This window comes from Agelaius phoeniceus, chromosome 26 (assembly GCF_051311805.1).
Source record: "Agelaius phoeniceus isolate bAgePho1 chromosome 26, bAgePho1.hap1, whole genome shotgun sequence".
NCBI classification, from domain to species: Eukaryota; Metazoa; Chordata; class Aves; order Passeriformes; family Icteridae; genus Agelaius; species Agelaius phoeniceus.
The window spans coordinates 3,276,083-3,293,918 of NC_135290.1; the positions used below are offsets into that span (position 1 = coordinate 3,276,083).

General features: G+C 50.5%; 1 protein-coding gene across 4 annotated transcripts in view; it reads left to right on the forward strand.

Moving 5' to 3' along the window:
* The first annotated feature begins 141 nt into the window (after nucleotides 1–141).
* Nucleotides 142–17,836, forward strand: part of FBXL20 (F-box and leucine rich repeat protein 20) — a 43,044-nt gene continuing 25,349 nt past the window's right edge. For 2 of the 4 annotated variants that reach the window (XR_008535597.2, XM_054649788.2), the window contains exons 1-2: nucleotides 1,109–1,305; nucleotides 15,155–15,216. Coding sequence is in view for 3 of the 4 variants with exons in the window: in XM_054649788.2 (XP_054505763.2) it covers nucleotides 1,264–1,305; nucleotides 15,155–15,216 (104 nt within the window). In the remaining variant the exon portion in view is untranslated. Of the gene's footprint in view, nucleotides 302–1,103; nucleotides 1,306–15,154; nucleotides 15,217–17,836 lie in introns of those variants that run through there. The other 2 variants (XM_077190744.1, XM_054649789.2) reach the window with 2 other exon arrangements.

The window sequence follows — 17,836 nt, forward strand, 5'->3', positions numbered from 1 at the left end:
GGGGGGGGGAGGGCGGATCACAAACCCATCCCCGCCATGCTTGATTTTCCCGCGAGAATGACGTCACCGTGACGTCACCCCCGCGCCGCGCGCTGATTGGTTGAACTCGCTGCTCCCGGAAGGGACCGGAGGGGCGGGGGACGCCCCCCACCCCCCCCCCTCTCCCGGGACCCCCGATCCCCGCAGCCCCCCGGACACCGGGGGGAGCCGCCTGCGGGCCGGGGGGGTCCCGCGGCACCGGCACCGGGGGCAGGGGGCGGGAGGAGCCCGCGGCGGCGCGATGGGGGCGGCGGCCTGCGGGGTAGGTGGGGGGGAGCCTCGCTCGTGTGTGTGTCCCCCCCGGTCGTGTGTGTGTCCCCCGGTCGTGTGTGTGTGTCCCCGGTCGTGTGTGCGTGTGTCCCCGGTCGTGTGTGTGTCCCCCCGGTCGTGTGTGTGTGTCCCCGGTTGTGTGTGTGTGTCCCCCCCGGTCGTGTGTGTGTCCCCCTCCCCATCCTTTCCCCCTCCCCGGGACAATCCCGGACCCGCATCCTCAGGGCAGCCCCCGGCTCCGGGACCCCCTCCCCTCCCCTCCCTCTCTTTTCCGCACCCCTCTTTTCTCCCCGGGGTTCCCCCGTCCTCTCCCCTCGCTCCATTCCCCACCTCGCTGTGCGCCCCTCTCCCTCTCTCCTCCCTCCCCTCTCCCCGGTCCTTTCCCCCCGGCTCCGGGACCCCCTCCCCTCTCCAGCCCCGCTTCCGTCCCCCTCTTTTCCGCACCCCCTTTTCTCCCGCTTCCCCTGTCCTCTCCCAAAGCCCCCATTCCCCGCTGTGCTCCCCTCTCCCTCCCTTCCCTCTCCCTCTCGTCCTCCTCTTTCCGCACCCCCCTTTTCTCCCCGAGGGCACTCCCTGTTCCCCTCTCCTTTCCCAAAGCCCTCATTCTCCACCTCGCTATGCGACCCTCTCCCTCCCTCCCTCCCCTTCTTTTCCGCACCCCCCTTTTCTCCCGCTTCCCCTCTCCTCTCCCAAAGCCCTCATTCCCCGCTGTGCGCCCCTCTCTCCTCTCTCCCTTCCCTCTCCCCTCTCCCCGTCCTCCCCTCCCTCTCCCCGTCCTCCCCCCTCCCCGCGGCGCTGTCCAATCAGCGCTCCCGTTGCTGGCAGGTGCGCAGTGTTTTTGTTTTGGGTCGAAGTTGAGGCCGGAGCGGACGCGGCGGCGGCGCCGGGCGGAGGCCGCGGCTCCGGCACCCCCGAACCCCCCGGGCCCCGCGCCGCCCCCGCGCCGGCCCCGCCATGCGCAGGGAGATGAACGGGGTCACTAAGAGCCGCTTTGAGGTGAGGCCCCGGCCGGTCCCGCGGGGGGAGGCCCGGCCTGGCCCGGCGGAGGAGGAGCGGGGGGGACCGGGCCGCGCTGTGGGCGACCCCCCCCGAGGGCCCTGGGGACCCTCCCCGGCCCCGGCCCGGACAGCGCGGGCCTGGGGGGGCTGTGTCAATGGGGCTGGGATGGGGGGTGGTCGAGAGCTGTGCCCCCCGGGTTTGGGGTGCCTTTGGTGTGACATTTGTCCCTTCCACCCTCCATTTTCGGGGGGATGTTCTGTTGAGGGATATAAACTCCCTGTGAATGGCGCTGGGATGGGGGGCTCAGGATGAGGGGCTCAGAGCTGTGCCCCCCCCGGGTTTGGGTTGCCTTTGGTGTAATATTTCTCCCACTCCCCCATTTTTGGGGGGATGTTCTGTTGACAGATATAAACTCCCTGTGAATGGAGCTGGGATGGGGGGCTCAGAGTTGTGTCCCCCAGGTTTGGGGGGCCGTTGCTGTGACATTTCCTCCCCTGCACCCCCCATTTTCGGGGGGATGTTCTGTTGATTGATGTGAACCCCTCCTGGGGTTCTTTGAATGGGGGGGGTCGAGATGAGGGGCTCAGAGCTGTGCCCCCCAGGTTTGGGGTTCGTTTTTGTGAAATTTCTCCCTTCCACCCCCCATTTTTGGGGGGGATGTTCTGTTGAGGGATATAAACTCCCTGTGAATGGGGCAGGGATGGGGGGCTCAGCGCTGTGTCCCCCGGGTTTGGGGGGTCGTTGCTGTGACATTTCCCCCCTGCACCCCCCCATTTTTGGGGGTTATTCTATTGGTGGATGTGAACTCCCACAGGGGGGGTCTGTAAATGGGGCTGGGGGTGACTTTGGGGACAAGGAGATGCTCAGGGCTGTGCCCCCCGGGTTTTGGGGGCTGGTTTTAAACTCCTCCCTGCCCTGTTTTTGGGGGGTCCCGTGGGGGGCTCAGTGTGAATGAGGCGTCTGTGGGTATTGGGTGAGGGGGGAGGCTCAGGCCTGGACTCCCGGATTTGGGGTGCTCAGTGTGAAACCTCTTCCCCCTCCATCCCTTTTGGGGAGGGGGTTCCCCCATCTCATTCCCTGGGGCTGGGGAGAATCGAGACGGTGCGAGTTTGGGGGGGGTGTTGGGGGTGTTGCCGATGTGAAACTTCTCCCCCACCCCATTTTGGGGGTCCCGGGGGGGGTTTTGTGGGGGGGCTCACAGCTGCTCCCAACGTGTTGCTGCGGGTGCGAGCGCTGCCAGCCAAGTTGATGCTGGAGCAGGAGATGTGGGGAAAACGCGCCTGGAAAACACCACAAGAACCTTTGGGGAGCGGGGCTGGGGGGGATAAAAGGAGCCCCCAGCGCCGCTTTTTTTTATTTTTAGCTGAGGGGGGGAAAAAAAATTTGCTTACGGGGAGGTGGGGGATGGAGAGGACGGAAGGAGAGGAGGGTAAACAATGAGATCTATTCAAAGGCCGTGGCACAAAGCGGAGCGTGGAGCCAGGGCGATTCCAGCCGCATTGTTGTCCCAGCTGTCTTCCCGTGGGAGGAGGAGGAGGAGGAGGAGGGGGTAGGGAGGAAGGGCAGCGGCGGGATTTACTTCCCATCGCTGCCAGAGGCTGTGGAGGATGGAAATCCCTGCTCGCTGCTTCTCCGGACTGCCCGGCCCTTCTAGGGGACAAAAAAGAGCCTGGAATGGTAAAAACGGGGCTGTAGCAGAGGGGTGGGATGGCGATGCTGGGGAGCGGTGACCTGGAGAGGCCCTGGGGCAATTCCTCAGCCCTGGGGGTGAGGAAGGGGCAGCACACGCTGGTGGTCCCACCCTGCACCTGGGATTGTTTTCTTCCTCCATCGGATCCGTGTGAGAGCTGGGAGTTGGGGTGGGCTCAGGTGGTTTAAGTGTTGTAATACTGAAATTGTTTCTGTGGCACTGAAAGCGCTGGGATCACCCTGGGAGCTCCAGAGAGGAGCCTGCACGTGAGCCCTGCATTATCCAGGCTTATTGTATTTACTCTTCTGGGCTCTTCTTGCCTGCACAGATTTTTTCTTTTTTTTTTTTTTTTTTACCCCCTGAGAGCTTTTTTAAAAATTATTATTATTATTATTATTATTATTATTATTATTATTATTATTATTATTATTATTATTATTATTATTATTATTATTATTATTATTATTATTATTTTGCACTGCTGCAGAGTGGCTGGATACAGAGTAAAAGCAGGTTGGTGGCAGATTTTGAGGGGAAATGTCTTGTAGATAGAACATCAACATCCTTTGCTTCCTCGGCCTTGCAGTGCTGGAGTTGATTCCAGTTTTGGGAGGGTTTTCATCAGGGTTGCACCAGGACACGATGACCCCAATTCACTGGGGAAAAAGAGTGGGGAAAGGCTTTGTTTGGCCTGTTTTGGGTGGGGATTTTTTTTTTCTTCTGGAATGTTATTTTCTTCTCATAGTAAAAAAAAAAACAAAAAACAAAAAACAGACAAGTTGGAAAAGGAGCAAAATGCTCCAGGAGCCTTTGAGGCCTAAAATTAATTTTTTAAACCTATATTTATACAGGAAGAGTTGGTGTGTTAGAGAAAGGATTATTTTGGCCTCCAAGAAGTGCCTTTACACATCATCCTGTTCCTTGGCTGTTGTGCTTGCTGTGTTCTGTGGCTGCCCCATCCCTGGAAGTGTCCAAGGCCAGGTTGGAGAGGGACAATCTGGGACAGTGGGAGGTGTCCCTGCCATGGCAGGGGTGGCACTGGATGGGTTTGATCCATCCCAAACCACTCCATGATTATAAATCTGAAGGAATCCTTTATTTCCCCAGCATGGATTACCTCTGTCCCACTCACCTGGATAACCTAGAAAGCTTTAGGGCTGTTTTCCTTCAAATTTGTCATTTTCCACTGAGCTTATGTTGGTCAGAAGAGTTTCCAAAACGTGTGTTCACACTTAGATTTCTTTTCCAGAGGGGCAGAACGGGTGGAAATTCCTCTGTGCTTCCTAGAAACCGGTTTGTGATGGTTGTGGGGAGTTCACATTTCATGGGACAGGGGGAAAATCGGGCAGCAATGTCTGGACACTGGGAGCTGCTCCTCAGAGCTGTGGAATATTGTCAGGTCATGAAGGCAGTGGCTGTTTAAATCTCCTCTTCCTCCTCCTCTTCCTCCTCCTCACCTGTGGCTACTGCAGGGGCAGCCTGGCTGAGCAAGGGCAAGTAGGGCTTTGAGTCTGGAACGTTATTTTGGGGTAAAAAGAAGCAGATCTGGGGCTGTGACTAATGCATTGTGTCTGTTCCAGGCTTGAAATAACGGGTGAGCTGCAGAGGGGGAGGCTGGGTTGGGTTTGCACTCATTTATTGTCTTTTGTGGAGCCACGTAAACAGATTCCTGAGCCATTGTTGTTGGGTAATTCACAAATCCACTCGTGAGGGGGGATAATAATAATAATAATAATAATAATAATAATAATAATAATAATAATAATAATAATAATTCCTTGCTGGAGGAAGAAAATACGGGCAGAGCTCCTTACATTGGATTTGCATGTGGGTTTCTGCTTCCAGGAAGAGTGGAATTCTCTTTTTCCTGGGAATGCCATGGAGCATATTGGGATTAGTCCCTTTACAGGAGGTGTGGCCACCACAGAGAAAATCACCACTTACTGCAGCAAAGCAAACAAAAAGGGAAAACATTACCCAGATTGACTCCTAATTCTCTCTGGTGTTGGTTTCGTGTGGAACATGCCCCAGCAGATCCCAATCCATGGGTTTTTTTTGGGATTTCTCAGCTTCCTGCCAAATAACAGCAGAGAGGAGAGGAGGCATCTCCTGGTGCTTGGGAGGACTCATCCACCAAGGCCCAAGTTCTCTTCTCCATCTTCCCATGCCCTGGGATGTCACCTGGAGCTGTCCTGGGTTTTCTTGTCGAGATTAAATAATTCCAGATTTATTTTTTTGTCCTTCCTCTGACTGTGAACCATCTGTGTGGTCTCCTCTACATCCTCAGAAGCAGCAGCACACAAAAAGCTCCATCCTCTCCAGCTTCCTCTGGGAGTCTGCAGAGCCTGCAGTGGGCAGGAGCTGCTCCTGGCCTGTCCATGGGGGCAGTTTGTCCTGGTACAAATGAAATTTTGGCACCTCCAGGGATGTCTCTGAGGAATGAGAGTCTGTGCTGAGCCTTGGGGAGCACCTTCAGCCTGAGAAATGGCATTTCTGTGCTGGATTCAGCCCTCAGTGTGAGGGAATCCTGACCTTTCGGGACTCCTGGAGTCCCCAGGTCTTGTTTGACTGGAAAAATGTGAAATGAGCTAAGCTGGATGCAAATTGGGAAACTTCAAATGCTCCAAAATTGAGCTGCCTTCTAATAATTAATCCTGTCTGTGTTCAGAAATTGAATAATCTCACTGACCCTAATCCCATTTTGGAATCTGCTGCATTTCTGCCTCTGGAATGCTGTTGCTGTAATTTCAGGGGGTTTTGGCTCTTCAGGGCTGATCCTTTTGGGGTTTTCCCTGCTCCCTTTCCTGGGTTGCTCCTTGTGCTCCTGTCTGGGCCTTTGCTGTTCCAAGGAATGGAGGTTGTGCAAACAGAGGGACACAAACAGGGCAGGGAGCAGGGAAAACTTTGCCCTGACTCTCCTTGCAAAAACTGATGTAACACCATGGAATCTGATTTTATATGGGAAGAGAAACTGGTGGTGACATAACCCAGGGAACACCTGAGGTTGCACAGCTGGAACAGGTTTATTTCTTGATGCTATCTAACAATGTGGCTCATAGATAATGAGAAAAACTGTAAAAAAATAAAGATTTGGGAGGGGGGGGGGGAGTGTCCAAGCTGATGGATTTTCCATATTCCTGTTCACTCCTCCACCCTCTTTTATTTTGAATTTCGGTGTCGTGCCACATCACACGTAACACTCTTTAAACCAGGGCAGGTGAATAATAAATACCAAACTGTTCATTTATTTGGTTCAAAGTGGTGGTTGAAAGGATGAGATGGGAAGAGATGTCAACCACAAGTTGTGTTTCACACCCTCACGTGCTGCTGCTGTGCCTTGAGTAGAGGGAAGAAGGATTTGGGGAGATTTGGAGCAAAAATGGCTTCTGCAAAAGGGGTTTGGCCCAGGGAGACTGGGGGGGTCCAGCAGGAAAATGGTTTTGAACCTCAGCCTGTGTGAGCCCAGAGACAGCGCTGCTCTCCCAAATTTGTATTCCTATTTTTGCCCCAAATAGGATTCAATTCTTCCTTCTCCTTCAGCCAGGAGTTGTGTGAATGAGCTGGATGACCCAGACCTGAGAGACAGCTCTGGTGTCCCAGTATTGTTTTTATTTTTATTTTTATTTTTATTTTTATTTTTATTTTTATTTTTATTTTTATTTTTATTTTTATTGCTATTTTTGCCCCAAATAGGATTCAATTCTTCCTTCTCCCTCTGCCAGGAGTTGTGTGAATGAGTGGGGTGACCCAGACCTGAGAGGCAGCTCTGATGTCTCCCAATATTGTTTTTATTTTTATTGCTATTTTTGCCCCAAATAGGATTCAATTCTTCCTTCTTCCGCTGCCAGGAGTTGTGTGAATGAGTTGGGTGACCCAGACCTGGTGTCTCCCAATATTGTTTTTATTTTTATTGCTATTTTTGCCCCAAATAGGATTCACTTCCTTCTCCCTCTGGCAGGGGCTGGGTGACAATGGGAGTGTTGGCCCTGGCAAATTGTACAGAATCCCAGCACATTTTGGGTTGGAAGGGCCTTAAAGCCCATCCAGTTCCACCCCCACCAGGGACACGGGAGTTTTTCCATGGTAAGGAAAAAGGAGAGGGTTTTAAATGGAAAAAGGAGAGGGTTTTAAATGGGAAAAGGAGAGGGTTTTAAATGGGAAAAGGAGAGGGTTTTAAATGGAAAAAGGAGAGGGTTTTAAATGGGAAAAGGAGAGGGTTTTAAATGGGAAGAGGAGAGGGTTTGAAATGGAAAAAGGAGAGGGTTTGAAATGGAAAAAGGAGAGGGTTTTAAATGGAAAAAGGAGAGGGTTTTAAAGGGAAAAAGGAGAGGGTTTTAAAGGGAAAAAGGAGAGGGTTTTAAAGGGGAAAAGGAGAGGGTTTTAAAGGGAAAAAGGAGAGGGTTTTAAATGGAAAAAGGAGAGGGTTTTAAATGGAAAAAGGAGAGGGTTTTAAATGGAAAAAGGAGAGGGTTTTAAAGGGAAAAAGGAGAGGGTTTTAAAGGGAAAAAGGAGAGGGTTTTAAAGGGAAAAAGGAGAGGGTTTTAAATGGAAAAAGGAGAGGGTTTTGAATGGAAAAAGGAGAGATTTGGACACTGGGCAGAAATTCCTCCTGTGGGGGTGGTGAGACCCTGGCACAGATTCCCAGAGCTGCTGTGGCTGCCCCTGCACCCCTGGCAGTGCCGGGGCTGGACAGGCCCTGGGACAGTGGGAGGTGGCCCTGCCATGGCAGGGGTGGCACTGGGGGACCTTTAAGGCTCCCCCAACCCAAACCATCCCCATGATTTCGTGTCTGACCCCAGTGAGGGATTTCCTGCCTGGTTCTGGGGTGAACAGCCCAGGGTGACTCCACTGGGAGCTGCTGCTTGGAGCAGCTCCCACAAGGGACATTTTGGGCATCCCAGGTGGCCCTGGGGACAGGGGCTGTGCAGGAAAAGGCACTCAGGGCTGGCACATCCCATTTCTTTGGGACACCATCATTAACTGGGGCCTGGGACACTGCAGTAATTACTGTTTTCGCTGGCTGGGAGCTTCCTTTGAGTCACACATTGGGAAAGTCAGCCCTGGGAGGGTTTTATCCTCCCTGATCCGGGCTGGAACCTGGATCTGCACGGCCCTGAGGAGGAGCCAGCACCCCCTCATTGGGGTTTGGGCAGCCCTGCCTGATCCCACAGTTCTCCTTTGGGACAATTCCCCCCCTAGTGCCCTTCACACCTCAGCTCTGGTGGATTTTTTTATTTAAGACACCATCATTTGGCTTTATTTCCCAATATTTATGCCAATGATTCCAGCATCTTCTTACATAATAGCTGGATACAAAGCCAGCAGTGAAAAAAAAAACACCTTATTACCAATAATAATCATAGTAATAATGACAATATTACCAGTAATAATAACAAAATTGCAGGTGTTGGGGAGGGGCAGAACTATAATTTATCAAAGCAGCTCATTTGAATTGTGATGAGCCTCAGAGAGCTGGGTGAGTCTTTGGTTTAGGCTGAAAATACTGAATCATGTCTCAGGTTTTGGCTTTGATTTTTTTTTTATTTTTAATCCATCCTAAGTGTATTTGTAGTAAATTGTTGCCCTGCTAAACTCAGCTTCTAAAAAGATAAAAATAAATGCAGGTAGTGGGTGTTCAATGGCCAGGGACTGCAACAAGCTGTCCTGAGAAAGCCAGGAAGTCTTTGTCTTATTTATACTCTTCCTTTTTGGGTCTGGATGTTGTTCTTATGGGCAGGGCTGTGCATTTCAAACCTTGGCAGGTGTTTGTGACAGAGCAGCACCATTTTCATTTTCCATCAGAAATCTGTTCTGGGCCACCTCAGGTGTCACCTGTGAGGAGCTGAGCTTGGAGCAAGCCTGGCAGCAGGGATGGGCTTGGTGCCTGATGCCAGGGAGGGGTTTTCTCATTCAGCTGCTGAGGAATTAAAGCTGAATTCAAGCTGATTAATTGAGAGCTGCTGCTGCTGCTGCTCCCTGAGCTGTGCCCAGGCTGCTCCAGGTCCTGCCAGGGCCGCTCGGATGCCGCCGCTGACCCTCGGGTAACTCGGGGCTGGGATTGGGCTTGAGGTTCCAGCTGAGCACAGCGAGGGGTCAGGGCTGGTTTGGGGAGAATTGGCTGGCAGCAAGGACTGGGGCAGGAGGACAATGAACAGAAAGAGGCTGAATGTACCTGCAGCAGATTCTGGAGGGGAACCCTTTCAGTGGGAGCTGAAATGGGAGTTGTGGTTCACGCCCCCACTGTGCTGCTGCTGTGGCCTGAGGAGAGGGAAGAGGGATCTGAGGAGATTTGGAAGTAAAAATCAGTTGGGGCTTGGCCTAGGCCACCAGGAAAATGCCTTTTGGCCTCAGCCTGTGTGATCCCAGAGCCAGCACCGCTCTCCCCAGTTTTTATTGCTGTTTTTGCCCCAAATAGGATTCACTTCTTCCTGCTCCCTCTGCCAGGAGTTGTGTGAATGGGTTGTGTGACAGTGTTGGCCCTGGCCAGGTGCTTTTACAGAATCCCAGCATGTTTTGGGTTGGGGTTTTGGTATCTCACCTGTGCCTGTGGAGTTTTCCTTTCTGGAGGCAGCAGCACAACTTGGTCCATGCAGCACTGAGGGATTTCCCTGAGGGGTGTGCAGCAGGAAGAGCTTCATCCTGGCCTCCATTCCTGTAGGGTTTGATTGAGGTCTGGATCATTGCTGCTTCAAAAAACCTCAAAAAATGCTCTTTATTTAAAGCATCCCAAATGCAGGCTGGGCTCAGGTAGCTCCTCCATCCCAGCAGGAATTGAAACTTTCCCAACCAAGCAGCGATGTGACAGTGCCCATCCAGCCCCCTGCCTATCCAGCTATTTTTAGGAATATTAAGCCTGTAATAAGCCTTTTGGGCTGGGCTCTATTTCTGTTTGTCCTGCTTAGTCAGGATTTTGCCTGGGCACAGCTCTGGTTGGGAGCCAGAGGGGCGAGCGTGGCTGGGGCAGGAGGGCAGCGCCCACATTCCCATCCTGATCCAGAGCATCCCTGCAGCCATTCTGGCAGCCTGGCCTCATCCAGCAGCCAGCCATGTCCTTGGAGACTTCATGCAGATGAAACTGGATGGGTTTTTAAATAAAATTCCCTGTGTAAGTACAGGCTGGAGGGAAAATTCCCTGGGTCGTGCATGTAAACAACTTCATTCTTTGGATGGCGTCCTCTGAGGAGCCCTTGGATTTCTCTGTCACTTCACTGTGACTTATCTCTGCAGTGGAATATTTTCTCTGCCTTCAGGAAGGCAGCTCAGCCCTGCTCCAGCTGCTGCTTCTCAAAATCTTGTCCTGGGAAGGGAACTGATGTCTCTCCTGTCTCTGTTGAGTTTTGTCACAGCGCTGGAATTTTTTTGCCCCAGATGAGCAGAACTGGAGGCAAGGTGTCAGTACATATTGAGCATGTTTGGGAGAAGTTGTTTCAAAGCTTCACTGAGCTTTTCTAAAGTGAATTCCACATTTTTGCTGTTGTTTTGTGGTTCGTGCTCAGCTGTTTTTACTGGATTGGAGTTGTGGGTGAGGTTTGCTGTGACTCTTGTCTTGTGTCAGTGACTGTACTGGGATTGTTCATCTCCATGTGGACCATGACAGATAAAATTGGTACAAATTCTACCAGAAATCCTGGAATTTGGGCTGGGAGCCAGCAGCCTTACAGCTGGAGAAACCTCCCAGTGCATCTCCGAGTCCAAGTTTAAAACTGCAAAAATTCACACAGAGCTTTCAGAACACAAAAGACTTTTGGAGCTTGGAAACTTCATCTCCAAAGTGTCTTGATACAGACTGGGTGGGCTGTAAACTCCAAAATATTCAAGCTATGGATATAATCCTTAATTTCTGCCATCAGTGGTCGATCCCCCACCTTTCCCAACCTAAAACCTATTTCCAGAGCACATGATTTGCTCTCTAATAATTAATAATTGCAGCCTGTTTTCTGCCTTGGTTTGAATTGCTTAATTTCCTGTGGTTATGTGCAGTTGTGGAGGCTCTGGCCAGCATTTCCTGGTGGATCAGGGCTCCCAGAACCCTGGAATATCCTGAGTTAGAGGGGGCCCATGAGGGCAGGGAGCTCCAGGCCTCACAGCAGCTGCAGTTTCATGCACACCATTACCCACAAGTTTGTCATCTCACACAGTTCCTGTCCCAAAAATAAACAAGTTTTGGAGCAGTTTAAAATCAAACTATTTACTAATATTTAATAGATGATGGCTTTAAATTCTGCATTGTTTCTTAGCACAGAGACGTGCAGCATTTTATTGCTTGTGTTTCTGGGAATGCTTTTTGCTTTTATTTCCTGCCCACTCCTGTGGGTGTCTCTTGGTGGGTTTGGTACAGAAATGGGTGTCACCTTGTCCTTTCCCCTGGGTGTCACCTTGGTGTCCTTCCCCCTGGGTGTCACCTTGGTGTCCTTCCCCTCTCTGTAGTCCCTTGGTGCTGTGTTGGTGCTTCCCAGGCTCTCCAGAGGTGCCAGATCTGGTTCTTTTCCCCTGGAGTGAACATCAAGGGGGATAATTCTGTCTCTTGCTGTCACAACTGACCCAGGTGCCTCCTGTAACCCTGCAGCCACTAATTCCCTAAAGCTCTGAATTATCTTCATCCCTTTTTCTCCATTGAGCTTTGAATTTTGTGCTTTCAGGCGTTTGGGTTCAGAGTGGGCACCAGGAGGAGTTTTTAAATGAAATGAACATTGCACCTTGTGCTGAGTGTGAGGCTGTGGGAGCTTTGCCTTTTGGTCACTTTTGCCCATCTATTTTCATAAACTTCCTCAATTCCACAGAGTTTCATGTCCTTGCTTGCTGTACCATTGTAACTTTTTCTGCTTTCAGGCTTGGCAGCTGCTGCTGATTTTTCTGTTCTTTCTCAGTCCTGCTTTTGCAGCTTTCTGGAATTCTTCTTACCTTTACCATTTCCCACAACTTTTGCCCATTTGTTTTCATAAACTCCCTCAGTTCCATAGAATTTCAGCCTGGTTTGGGTTGGACCTTAAATCCCACGCCAGCCATGGCAGGGACACCTCCCACTGTCCCAGGGGGCTCCAAACCCCATCCAGCCTGGCCTTGGACACATCCAGGGGCAGCCCCAGCTGCTCTGGGAACTCCATTCCAGCCTCTCCCCACCCTCACAGGGAGGAATTTCTTCCCAAAATCCCCTGTGGCTTCACACAGCAGCACAGTTGCGCTCCTTCTGTGTTTGCTACAGAATTGAAAATTTACATACAATAAAAATGTGGGTTTTCTGTGTCCTGTCCAGGATAATTTCTTCTTTTGGACAACACCAAAGAGATGTTAGGAGAAGCAAACTTGAGGCTTTTAGTTTGTATCTCTTGAAGCATTTTGAAAGCCTGGAAGTCTAGAATAGCCACTGACATTTTTTCAGAGCTTTATTTTTGTATGGACTTGCCAGAAGGTCCCCATGTCCGTGGTATATTTAGCTGTACGTGCTGCCATGACTTAGCAAAATCCCAATTCCTGCCTCTGTTTTCTGCTGTTTTTCACCCAGCCTCTGCCATCTGAGCCTCAGGCTTTGAAGGAAGGCTGGAGAAAATGGGTCTGGAGATGCATCCAGGGTTCCAGGGAGGGGCAATTCCAGAGCTGAGGTTCTGCCCTGGAGCCCATCTCGCCCGGGCCCCGTCAGGGTTTAAGTCCAAGGACTATTTTTAGTAAGACAAAAAACAAACATTCCTTTGGATTAGTGCTGGTCAAAGGGAAACTCCTGCAGAAAGCAGCCTGGGGATGGCATTTGTGCTGGGACTGAGGTGAGATTTTCCTGCTGAGGGGTTTGATAGGCAGAGGAGGTTCCTGGCTGCTTCTGGAATCTCTGTTTTAACCCTCCCTGCCCTTGTTCTATTCTGGTTCTTTTTTGGAAGTCTGTTCCTGCTCTCTGATTGCTCCTTTAATTTCTCTGATCCTTTTTTTTAGGGAGGAGAGTCCTGATTCAAGGTCTGGGCAGTGCTGGGAAAGGCTTTGGGTCTGTAACTGGGGGGGAAAGGAGCCACATCTCTTTTTCCCGTAAATAATTCCTCTGCATTCCTCCTCCATGATTTCCTCCATCTCCTAATCAATCAACTCATCAATTTAATTAGCTGCTCCTGTCCCACATGTGCAGGTGCTGCTCTCCCAGCCTTGGCAATGTCTGTCCCCACCCACTGTGGCTCCAGAGTCACCTGGAGATGGGAGGGGAGAGTCCTGGGAGCTGGGAATGGCAAAAGCTCCGTTTAATGAGCAGCAGATTGGGCTGAGAGCTGCCAGGCTGGTTTCTGCTCAGCACTTGGGATATTCCTGGTGGGGAGTGATCAAAGGGTCTGGGAGAGGAGCAGCACTTGTGGTGGGTGGCATTTTGGGATGGAAGGTGGAGAGTTCCCACTTCAGGTGTCTTGGGATAATTCAGAAGAAAACTGGGATTTGGGAGCACAGCCTGTGACTCTGAAATCCTGGGGTTTGGTGTTCCTCAATGCCCAGCTTTCCATCACCAAATGGAGCATTTAAAGGGCCATTTAGTGGCAGTAGATTGGATTTTTACACTGGATTTCATGTTAAGTTGTGGTGGGATTGGATCCATGCTCAGGGACAGGATATTTGGGATGTGATGGGATTGGATCCATGCTCAGGTACAGAATATTTGGGGTGTGATGGGGTTGGATCCATGGTCAGGGACAGGATATTTTAGGTGTGATAGGTTTGGATTCGTGCTCAGGAACAGAATATTTGGGATGTGATGGGATTGGATCCATGGTCAGGGACAGAATATTTGGGGTGTGATGGATCCATGGTCAGGGACAGGATATTTGGGATATGATGGGATAGGATCCATGCTCAGGTACAGGATATTTGGGATGTGATGGGATAGGATCCATGCTCAGGAACAGAATATTTGGGAAGTGATGGATCCATGCTCAGGGACAGGATATTTGGGGTGTGATGGATCCATGGTCAGGGACAGAATATTTGGGATGTGATGGATCCATGCTCAGGTACAGGATATTTGGGGTGTGATGGATCCTTTCTTAGGTACAGGATATTTGGGGTGTGCTGGGATTGGATCCATGGTCAGGGACAGGATATTTTAGGTGTGATGGATCCTTTCTTAGGTACAGGATATTTGGGGTGTGATAGGTTTGGATTCATGCTCAGGTACAGGATATTTGGGAAATGATGGATCCATGCTCAGGTACAGGATATTTGGGAAGTGATGGATCCATGCTCAGGTACAGGATATTTGGGAAGTGATGGATCCTTTCTTAGGTACAGGATATTTGGGGTGTGATGGGGTTGGATCCATGGTCAGGGACAGGGTATTTGGGGTGTGATGGATCCTTTCTTAGGTACAGGATATTTGGGGTGTGATGGGATTGGATCCATGCTCATCCTTGGATCCAGGATATTTGGGAGGTGCTGGATTTTCCCCATGGCAAGACAATGCTAAATCTTAGAATAATTTTTATTTAGATTCTTCTTGTGAGGCTTTGCTGTCTCTTTCCCTTGGGACTCCTTGGTGCACCAGGTGCTGTCCCTGGATTTGGAGGGATCCCAGAACCAGCTCTGGCCTCATTGCCTGGCAGAGCACAGAGCTTTCCCAGCATTTTCCCCTCTTCAACTCCCTTTAATCCATTCTTGGTGGTTTGAAAATCATTCCTGTTTGTCCCAGAGCTCCTGAGGGCTGGCAGAACGTTCTGGGGCACCTTTTCCATCACAGAAACCAAGCCTGCTGCACCTTCCAGCTCTGTTTGGTGAATATTTGGGTTTCTGGAGCCTCCTTTCTCTCCCCTCCAGCCCCTTGGCCAGATGTTTGGTCTGTGGAACCTCCCAGTTTTGGTGTTTGCATCCCCCAAAGTGGTGAGGGAGCCTCTCCAGTCAGTGCCAGCTCACAAGCACATCCTGATTATCATTTACTTCCCTGGAACAGCTGCAAATCTCAGTTTCTATTTCATCTCTCAATTTACAGAGCATCCTTGCACCATGTTTAAAACATTTTGATATAATCCACCCAGCTGTGGTGCAGAGACTGGAAAGCTGCAGCACAAAGTTTTATCTGTTAGGAATTTCCTGATCCAGATATCTGGAAACAACCTCATTCACCAACCTGAGGTAAATCAGGGTTTGTTGCCTTGATTTGGGGCTAAATTGTGCCTTTTTTTTTTTTTTTTGTGCTTGCAGATGTTCTCAAACAACGATGAAGCTGCAATCAACAAAAAACTGCCCAAAGAGCTGCTGCTTCGGTGAGTGCTCCCTGCACACCTCGGGGTTGTTCTTTACATCCAGGATTTTGCTGCTCTGCTCCCAAATCATGAGCTTGGATCAGGTCACTCACAGAGCCAGAACCAAACAGAGGCAGGTCAAAGGTCTGTGCCAGCAGTTTGTGCTAAATCTGGGAATGCTGTGTCCTTCTCTTGTCCTGCTGGGAGGGAAAATTCCCAAATGAAACCCCTGGGGAATGGGGGAGGAGGAGGGTGAAAAGATCCAGGGAAGGTGGGAAAGGATGGATGGAAAAATCTGGAGGATGGAGGGAAAGGATTTGGGGAAAAGGTGGGAAAGGATCCAGGGAATGTGGGAAAGGATGGGGGGTAAATCCTGGAGGATGGAGGGAAAGCAGGAGGAAATTTAAGGAAGGTGGGAGAGGATGTGGGAAAGGATTTAGGGAAAGTGGCAAAGGATTTAGGGAAAGTGGGAAAGGATTTAGGGAAAGTGGGAAAAGATCCAGGGAATGTGGGAAAGGATTTAGGGAAGGTGGGAGAGGATGGGAAAAGGTGGGGAATGATGGAGGGAAAGGGTTGGGAGAGGCAGGAAAAATGGGGAAGGGGTTTTGGGAAAGTGGGAAAAGATCCAGGGAAAGTGGGAAAGGATTTAGGGAAAGTGGTAGAGGATGGGAAAATGTTGGAATGATGGAGGGAAAGGGTTGGGAGAGGCAGGAAAAAAGGGGAAAGGGTTTTGGGAAAGTGGGAAAAGATCCAGGGAATGTGGGAAAGGATTTAGGGAAGGTGGGAGAGGATGGGAAAAGGTGGGGAATGATGGAGGGAAAGGGTTGGGAGAGGCAGGAAAAATGGGGAAGGGGTTTTGGGAAAGTGGGAAAAGATCCAGGAAATTCCAAAAGTTTTCCCCCATTGCTGAGAAAATTCAGTTTTGGGGTTTGAAATGCTGGCTTGATTTGCTTGGTTGTCTGTTTGGTGAGTGGAGGAGTGGGGATGCTCTCATTAATGCTCCTGCTGGGGATGGGCTGATGTGGAGAACAGGATTCTGCTTCTCTGAGGGGCTGAGCTGAAAGCAGAAGTGAATCCCTCTGCTCCAGTTCCACTCAAGTGCACTTTGCCCTGGCCCTTGTCAACAGGAGCCAGATGTTCAGCTCCTGGCAGGATGGTCCTGTTGGAAACACCAAAGAGATCAGACTTGGTGGGTTTTTAGGGTTTGAAAATCCTTTAAGGTCTCTGTGGATAATTCTGTCCTGTTGGCAAACACCAAACAGATCAGACTTGGTGGATTTTTAGGGTTTGAAAGTCCTTTAAGGTCTCTGGATGATTCTGCCCTGTGGCAAACACCAAACAGATCACACTTGGTGGATTTTTAGGGTTTGAAAACCCTTTAAGGTCTCTCTGGATAATTCTGCCCTGTTGACAAACACCAAACAGATCAGACTTGGTGGGTTTTTAGGGTTTGAAAATCTTTAAGGTCTCTGTGGGTGATTCTGCCCTGTTGGAAACACCAAACAGATCAGACTTGGTGAATTTTTAGGGTTTGAAAATCCTTTAAGGTCTCTCTGGATGATTCTGCCCTGTTGGCAAACACCAAACAGGTCAGACTTGGTGGATTTTTAGGGTTTGAAAGTCCTTTAAGGTCTCTGGATGATTCTGCCCTGTGGCAAACACCAAACAGATCAGACTTGGTGGGTTTTTAGGGTTTGAAAATCCTTTAAGGTCTCTGGATAATTCTGTCCTGTTGGCAAACACCAAACAGGTCAGACTTGGTGGGTTTTTAGGGTTTGAAAATCCTTTAATACTTTAAGATCTCTGTGGATGATTCTGCCCTGTTGCAAACACCAAACAGATCAGACTTGGTGGGTTTTTAGGGTTTGAAAATCTTTAAGATCTCTGTGGGTGATTCTGCCCTGTTGGAAACACCAAACAGATCACACTTGGTGGATTTTTAGGGTTTGAAAGTCCTTTAAGGTCTCTCTGGATGATTCTGCCCTGTTGGCAAACACCAAACAGGTCAGACTTGGTGGGTTTTTAGGGTTTGAAAGTCCTTTAAGGTCTCTGTGGATGATTCTGCCCTGTGGGAAGCAGGAGGGGAGTGTGGGGGTGATTGTCCCTCACTTTGGGCTCTGGGAGTAGAGCTGAGTTTCAGTGCTTTGAGCTCAGTTGTTGGGCTGGAAATGGGGAAAGCAGAGGCAGGAGAAGCTTGAATTATTAACAGCAACAACATTTCTTACACTGCAAGAAACTGGTTCTGTCAACACTCAGTGACAGTGAAGGCTGGGGAGGGGAGCGTGACCCAGGGAGGTGCTGCTGCCTCACTGATGGGATGAAGGAGCAGGGACAAGGGATGGCTGTGCTCAATTTTCAGTGCATGCCTGCCCTGGAAGGGCATTTCCCACTGATCCCATGGGCATTTCCCACTGATCCCATGGGCATTTCCCACTGATCCCATGGGCATTTCCCACTGATCCCGTGGGCATTTCCCACCCCATCCCACGGGCATTTCCCACCCGATCCCATGGGCATTTCCCACCCGATCCCATGGGCATTTCCCACCCGATCCCATGGGCATTTCCCACCTGATCCCACGGGCATTTCCCACTGACCCCATGGGCATTTCTCACTGATCCCATGGGCATTTCCCACCTGA